Source organism: Poecilia mexicana, unplaced genomic scaffold (genome assembly GCF_051168715.1).
Source record: "Poecilia mexicana isolate PSO_F unplaced genomic scaffold, ASM5116871v1 scaffold_6, whole genome shotgun sequence".
In the NCBI taxonomy this organism is placed as follows: Eukaryota; Metazoa; Chordata; class Actinopteri; order Cyprinodontiformes; family Poeciliidae; genus Poecilia; species Poecilia mexicana.
The window spans coordinates 4,044,614-4,053,059 of NW_028263375.1; the positions used below are offsets into that span (position 1 = coordinate 4,044,614).

General features: G+C 43.6%; 1 protein-coding gene across 1 annotated transcript in view; it reads left to right on the forward strand.

Annotated features, from left to right (window-relative positions):
* Window positions 1-353: 353 nt before the first annotated feature.
* The window catches only part of LOC106918846 (cadherin 13, H-cadherin (heart)), a 40,781-nt gene continuing 32,688 nt past the window's right edge, over window positions 354-8,446 (forward strand). The window contains exon 1 of the mRNA XM_014988889.2: window positions 354-581. Coding sequence (XP_014844375.2) covers window positions 486-581 — 96 coding nt within the window. The 5' untranslated portion in view covers window positions 354-485. The remainder of the gene's footprint in view (window positions 582-8,446) is intronic.

Genomic DNA, 8,446 nt, shown 5'->3' on the forward strand with positions numbered 1-8,446 from the left:
ACACACACACACACACACACACACACACACACAGACTCTAGATTATTTATTGTTACACCAGCCTCTTCCAAACTAATTCATAACCCTTTGCAATTTGACACATTTTGTCACGTTTCAAACTTTAAAGTATTTATTGTATTTGATGTGATGCATGAACACAAAGCAGCACATAATTATGACAGACGGACCTTATTTGTCCTCCAGTCTCTCTCTCGTTTTCATCTTTGTTCTTTCAGACTTTATTAAAATTCATTTCTGAGGAAAACGATCTTCAGACGTTGGAAATAATTTTCAGTTCACTTGGTGGGAATTTTGTCTTTTTTTCCAGCAGAATAAAATCCTTCTCCGTTTCTCCGGCGTCCACTGCAGTGATTTTTCTTTGCTTTCTGGATTTTTCTTTCCTCCTTTTTAAACTTTGCCTCTTTGTGTTTTTCCTGCAGACTCTCCCAACTACGACGTATGAATTAGAGATCGTGGCGAAGGACATGGCAGGAAGTGAGGTGGGCCTAACAGGAACAGCGACGGCCACCATCACCATCACAGACAAGAACGACCACGCCCCAGAGTTCACCCATCCTCTGGTAAGACGCTGAAGCTGCTCTGCTGTCACACTCAAAGGTCGGGTCAACAAACTCTCTGCGTTTGTTGGTGGAAACATAAACACAACATTTGTGTTTTTCTAATATTGACGATTCTGACTAATAATTCAGCTGCAGCAGCTTTTAGAAATTGTGAAAGCTGATTGAGCTGCTCTTCACATTCAGAATGGAGTTCATGGTGTAACAACAGAAACTCAGCTTGTTTACTTCCTGGTCTGTGCTTTGTCCCGCCTCCAGCATTCTGTCCAATGGGAGCCAAGATGTGACATTTTGTGTACAAATTATAATTCATTTGCAGAAAAGCCCAAGATGGAATCAGATCTGTTGGTCTGGACCAAACAAGTGAACTTCAGAGCTTTACTGAACTCCTCCGTCTGTAGACATGATCTAGTTCTGACAGATCTGGGTTTTTCTGGATAATAAAGCTTTTTTATGCTTTAAAAAGAGACTCACAACATGCTGTGATGTCATCACTATGCTGCCCTGACTGAGGAACAAACATTAATGTCTGCCTATCAACAAGTAACATCACAATGTAGAAACACGCTGGTGCTAGCTTAGCGCGTTAGCAAGCCACTGCACACCAGGAGCAGGATGAGGCTTCGTCTCTGAAACCTGCAGCTCTACACTCACAGTTCAGACCAGAAGTTTACATACAGTTTCCATCTGTGAATAAAATAAAACCACACATGGCTTTGGAAGCTTCTGATTGGCTAACCGCAGGCCCACCTGTGCATGTATGTTTTTATTTCTATCTGAAAATACATCATTATTTAAGGATCACAGATAAATCAGAGCAGATTGTTATGCTCCTAATCAGCTAAATGTTGGAGCATCATTTGGAGTTATTCTCCAATTATTTCCTGTTTTCAGATTCAAGCTGCTGGAAACATTTTGTTTTAAAATGGGTTCATGTTTAATACCAGGAACTTTATTTTTATTCCTGAAAAGAGTTAGAAAACTTCCAAAGATTTCCTGACAGCAAAGCTTTTAAATACAGAGGTATCACTCTGTTAAAAATCCTCCGCCAGAAAAGAAGTGCTATAGAAACCGGAGACAATGGCATCTAACGTCCATTTACTCAGAGCCGAAACGTGACGTGGTAAAAATGACTTGAGTGGGAACGAAGTGGTGGGAACGCTATGGGAACACTATGGGAACGCTATGGGAATGCTGTGAGAACATTATGGGAATGCTGAGAGAACGCTGTGGGAATGCTGAGGGAACATTGTGAGAATGCTGTAAGAACATTATGGGAACGCTGAGGGATCGTTGCAGGAACGCTGAGGGAACGTTGTGGGAACGCTGAGGGAACATTGTGGGAATGCTGTGGGAACATTATGGGAACGCTGAGAGAACGTTGTGGGAATGCTGAGGGAACATTGTGAGAATGCTGTAAGAACATTATGGGAACGCTGAGGGATCGTTGCAGGAACGCTGAGGGAACGTTGTGGGAATGCTGAGGGAACATTGTGGGAACGCTGAGGGAACATTGTGAGAATGCTGTGAGAACATTATGGGAACGCTGAGGGATCGTTGCAGGAATGCTGAGGGAACATTGGGAATGCTGAGGGAACGTTGCAGGAAGGCTGAGGGAACATTGTGGGAACGCTGAGGGAACGTTGCAGGAAGGCTGAGGGAACGTTGTAGGAACACTGAGGGAACATTGTGGGAACGCTGAGGGAACGTTGCAGGAAAGCTGAGGGAACATTGCAGGAACGTTGAGGGAACATTGTGGGAATGCTGTGAGAACATTATGGGAACGCTGAGGGATCGTTGCAGGAACGCTGAGGGAACATTGTGGGAATGCTGTGAGAACATTATGGGAACGCTGAGGGATCGTTGCAGGAACGCTGAGGGAACATTGTGGGAATGCTGAGGGAACGTTGCAGGAAGGCTGAGGGAACGTTGTGAGAACACTGAGGGAACATTGTGGGAATGCTGAGGGAACGTTGCAGGAAGGCTGAGGGAACGTTGTGGGAACACTGAGGGAACATTGTGGGAACGCTGAGGGAACGTTGCAGGAAAGCTGAGGGAACGTTGCAGGAACGCTGAGGGAACATTGTGGGAATGCTGTGAGAACATTATGGGAAGGCTGAGGGAACGTTGTGGGAACGCTATTGAAATGCCAAGTTTGTTGTGTAAAGTCTTGGAGGAATGAAAGCACGCCTTTAAGCGTCGCTCTTGGTCGTTGCGGTCTGTGCAGAGTCGAGGCGTGTTGGAATAGGAATTGGACTAACGGTGTTTGTTGTTCTGGTTTGTTCAGTCAGCAGAAGCTAAAGGAAAAGGTGCAATGCTAACAAGCTAACTGATTCCCCCAGAGGCCTGGCTGGGATTATAACTCGTATAAAGTGGCAACTATTGCCAGTTTGTGCTGCCTCATGTGAAATCTGTCCAAAGTTTCCCATTTTGCTGTTTTCTTCTTGTCCCTTCGTTTTGGTGCTGGAGGTGAGGAAGGAATGAGGCCTGGTAGCCAGAGACCGCCTGTGCCCAGAGGTGCAGCTGTAACACTTGAGCTGTGTGTTTTTTAATGGAAATGCCCACAGCTGTTGTCACGTTGTAAGACACATGGCCGTTTGGCCGGCCGGCCCCTGCAGCCCTCCTATGATGCATGGAGGCGTCAGGGGAGCTTGTAAGGAGCGCGGCTCAGATGTAAAATGTTCCAGCTCAGAGGGCCTTGCAGAGTGCAGCGTGTCCATCTTAATGCTCTCATTCCTCACTGGGAATAGATCCGTTTAGCAGCGTGGAGCAATGGAGCTTTTATAAAACAAGAGGCTGAGGCGTTAAGCTCCTGCTCGTCCCTCAGCTCCTGCAGCCGCCGTGGATCTGCTGCTGACCGTCAGCATGCTGGAGCGGCCGAGGTGATGCAGCGGCTGCAGCATCGGCTGCAGTATCTCATCACTCTGATGAGCCAGGAAACCATTCAGTGTCCAGCGATTTGATTCACAAACCATTTTTCTATTCAGCCGTCTAGAGAGGAAATTGATTTAACTTATTGTGTAAGTTTCCATACTGTATCAAATTCCATCAGTTTATATTTAAACAAAAAATGTTTGTGTGTAAAATTCATAAACTTAAACCGCCAACATTAAGTCAGCTCAGTAGTCTGGCTTTTAATTAATTAAAAAATAGAATAGAATAGAAACAGCCTTTATTATTCTGCTCAGGGACATTCAGGAGTAACAGATATATAGAGTTTTAACACTCTTAAAGTGTTAAAAACAGTATATAAAGAAATAAGATTAATAATGACGTTTTCTGCCCCTCCAACAGAACAGACTCCTTGTCATAATCTGCAGGTTTTTAAGGTTTTGGTTTCAGTTATTCCCTGTTTAGTTTTCCGCTCCGGCTCCGTTTTGTTTCCAGGTTTGGTTTCATCCTTTTCTCCTTATCAGGCTGGAACCGGATCAGCTCTGAGTATCGTAACGTTGCACAGAGTGTTTTATGCCAGGCTTTCAGAAACCTGTAATCGCCGCTGATTCCTGTTGAACTTTACGTTTTTCCTCCAGGTTTTCTGTGATTTTGTCCTCGGAGTGAATCAGAAAAGCTGTTGCTTGAATTTTGTTCCAGCTGAACCAGAACCAGAACCCAGATGTTCGAACTCAGGCACCTTTCCCCTTCATGTGTCTCACCTTCTGTTATTTCGTTCCTCCTTATCCACCAATATCCCGATTTCCGCCTGGGTCTGGTCTGCGGCGCGGCTCCCGGCTAATTCTGCAGCATGTCTGACGGGGCTTATATGCTGTTTCCCCCGGCTGCTCATAACAACGGCATGATGGACCTTATCACTCCTGTCACTCAAACACCCTGGACTCTCACTCACTCTATTATTTTTCAGGTTTGCTCTGTATCTCTCAGCCTCTCAGTTTTCCTGCATCCTCTTTTGGACGATGACCAGGAGAAAGCGCGTTGCAGGGATCCATCTGTCCTGCAGGGGGCGATATTCCTGTTGACGGCGTTGCAGAGAGCCGTCAGTGTGTCAGTGAGAGAAACTAACGGGTGTCACGGATTAGTCCAGGCTTTACATGACTGCTCCTCTGTTTCTGAGATTCATTTGAGTTTTTACCGCGGTGAGACGGAGGAGCAGCCGGACAAACAAAAATACAAAATAACAGAATGATCCAAAAGCAGACTGGAGAGGGCGCTGTTTTAACCCGAGACCCCCAGAATCAGGGCAGCAGCTCACATTGCAAATCCACATAACGAGGAACGGCTCGTCATAAGGACAAACAAGACCCAGTTCCAATACTGAAGGTGTTTTCCTCCTGATGGTCCGGTCGACCCGGTTCTACTGGAACCAGAACATCTGCTCCACCTCCGGCTGCTGTGGCTCTGAGTCACACCAACCTGTTCCCCTCCTGGCCTGTGGGGGCGCTGCACCAAGAACCACTGAAGGAAATGACACAAAAACCTCTGAAGACACTGAGAGCAACTTCCTTCTTCACCAGATGGAAACAAGATGGAGGATTTTAGCGGTTGGAGGATTTCTCTTTAGGCTAAAGACCAGGAGCCATTTCTGCTGCTAGCGCTGGTTATAATTCCTAAATTAGTTGACAATTATTTCAATAATCGATTCATCACGATTAATCTGATCTCTAGATTGGAACTGCATAGTTTCAAAGAGATATTCAATCACAAACTGTATTAGTTAAGCAGATTTGTTGTGCATTTAGTGTTGATTATAGTCTCTGCAGTCGTATCTTTATTTCTATACCAGAATAATTCCAATAATCGTTGTTCCTGAGATTTATAGAAATCATTTTTGGTGTTTATTTTTTGAGCAGATCTCTAAATGAGATGCCCAAGCTATAAGACGTTTAGGAAAGCTGTTTCTGATTTAATTGGCCATTTTTTGCTTTCACTCAGAATTAACTTCACTTGTTGTGTTACAGAACTAATGAATCAAATCCTCTCATACTTTCAGTTTTATTTAATTTTGTTCAGCTATTCATCATCCATAATTAGATATGTGTACACTGTCATCATTTGATAGAGAGCAACAGTGTAGCATAAACAGGTTACCCCTGAAGGGCATCAGCTGCTGATCCGAGTCTCTGCAGAAACCTGATGGAAAGACGAGCAGCTTCAGAGTTTACTGAGGAAATGTGAGACGAGATTTAATGCATCGGCTCTGATCACTGATCGCTGCTAAAGATTACTGCCTACAATTAGCAGTTAGCATGTTTCTAGATTTAACAGTTAGCATGCTAACTGGAAACATGCTAACTTAGTAGTTAGCATGTTTCTGAGGAGCATGTAGCGCTGCCTTCGTTTTCTGCTGAACGCATTTCATAAAAACTGTTTTATAGAAGTTGATAATTGGTGACTTTGGAGTGGATCTAAAAAACAGAAAAATAGTCTTGAACTAAGAGACACAAACCTCTTAGCTTAATATTGGTTCAGAAATGTGAGCCAATCATTCAGATTGAGGTGTGAGAGCTTTGATCCAGCTGTGATTGGGTTCACATCAGATCCTGATTCATCAGTTTTTGTTCTTCTGCTGCCATCTGTGGAGCGATGCGTTATTAGATTTCTCTGTAGCATCACCTACTGTTTGGAAGGTGAACTGCAGAGAATAAGATAACTGATGATAATTAAACAGACATGAGCTGAATATCAAAGATATTTCTAGTTTTAAATCTGTTCTTCATCAGATTGGAGCAAAGTGTTTTTCTGTCCATGTGTCTTTCTAGAGTTTCTCTGATCATTCGTGGAGCTTCTTTATGTGGACTGTGGACGCTAGCATTAGCGTTAGCTGCTACATGTTTAACGTTTAGATGCTATTTCAGGCTAGCATAGCTTCTGACAGGCTAACTCCTTTTAGCACAACTTGAACAGATCAACAGTCTTTTGCAGCAGCCAATCAGATCGTTTGGAAGCAGAAATTAAACCGCAGTGGGAAAAGAGAAGCTGCTTCCATCGCTGCTGTTAGCGGATGTAGCCTGTGCGTCAGATTTATGGGTGTACCAGAAACAAAATACAAAGGTTCCGGTTCAGGACTTTGGTGTGAAGAAAAAATGAAATTTAACATGTTAAAAATCTACGTAATAATCAAAACTAATGTGTTCAAATATTTTACTTTTGTCATTTTCATTATTTTAACAATGAGTTGTTTACATTTTCTCATTTATAAGCAAAGTCAAATGATGTTTATTGTTCATAATCTACATTAATACTTTTGGCTCATGCCTGAATCAGAAATACATCTGCTGTGGTAGTTTCTCACTTTCCCACTGAAATTTGTTAAAAATTTTGAACATTTTTGTCATTAAGTCACTAAGCATAATTTATCGGTTTTATTCTGTCGGATCCCACCATGTTGTTCAGAGTTGAATGATTTCTTTAACTGGATCAAACTGTTGTTTGCTGCTCATGTATTTTTAATGTAACATAGTGAGCGATGTTTCAAACTGTGATGCTAGCAGCTCCTCTGAGGTTCTTCTGTTTCTCTGCCTCGTTTATTTCAAGTCTGTCTGAGAAACATGAGGCATGTCACGTTGTAAAAGAGCTGTCAGGCTCATCACAGCTCTGTGTTTGGAAACAAGCTGCTCAGAAGCAGCTGAAATAAAGAAAGAGTGAACAGGTAAGCTCATTAAATCTCCAGACACCTTCACCGGATGCAGGATTAAAACCAAACGGTGAAAAGGGAAGGTTTGTGTTTTTATTTGGGTTTGAAAGGACAGAGAGAAGAGAGACTGGCTCTGCTTTCAGGAATAGAAACATAATATAACCAACCTCACTCAGGAAAAGAAAAGCTGCTTAAAGCATGAAGATTTCTTTTTAAAAATCCAGGATTCTTTTTTAAATTGTGGATTTTATTTATTAAATCATTTTCAACTTAAATATTTTCAGTTGAACAACCAGATTAGAGATGATCAGTCTAACATCTGTTGTCTGGTCTGGACTCTACGTTCTGAAATCAGGTCTGGATGCTCAGCTCAGATCTTTTGCTGACATTTTTATTTATTTTTTTTCATGGTTGCTCCTACTAATTAAATGCAACCAGATTTCCGTGAGACCAGTTTATGATCTGCAGAAACAGAACGTAGCCGTCCCCCAGCAGAGCTCTTGCAGCAGCCATCTTTACTCTCTGTACCAGTAAAGATGGCCGCCGCGGCGCTCTGTTTACAGCAGTAAAGATGGCTGCCGCCGTGTTCTGTTTACGGCAGTAAAGATGGCCGCCACTGCGCTCTGTTTACGGCAGTAAAGATGGCCGCCACGGCGCTCTGTTTACGGCAGTAAAGATGGCCGCCGCGGTGCTCTGTTTACGGCAGTAAAGATGGCCGCCGCCGCGTTCTGTTTACGGCAGTAAACATGGCCGCCGCTGCGTTCTGTTTACGGCAGTAAACATGGCCGCCGCGGTGCTCTGTTTACGGCAGTAAACATGGCCGCCGCGGTGCTCTGTTTACGGCAGTAAAGATGGCCGCCGTCTCTGGATGGATTGTAAAGTTGCTCAGAGAGACAGCATGGTCAGCAGACGGTCAGCAGACGAAGGAAGCTCATAAACAGGAAGCTAACGGCTAACAGCTAACGGCTCTCATAACACACCACACACAAGTGCCACCAAAGCCCATCACTTCTGTTTTTGCTTTTTAAATAAAAAAGAAGTGATCAAACATTTGGACAGTCTACTGAGAAACACTCCATCTTGCTTAGTGATGGAAAGAAGAGAAGAGCAGAATGGGGCCTAAAACTGAACCCTGTGGGGCCCCACATTGAAGAGGACAGCAGAAAATCAGAGAAAGTTTTCTCTGCAAACTGGTAACCTTGACAACCACCCACCGCTCTAAAGGGAAAACCATAAACATGTCTGAGACTCCATCATGCAGAGTGAAAGGCTGGAAAGC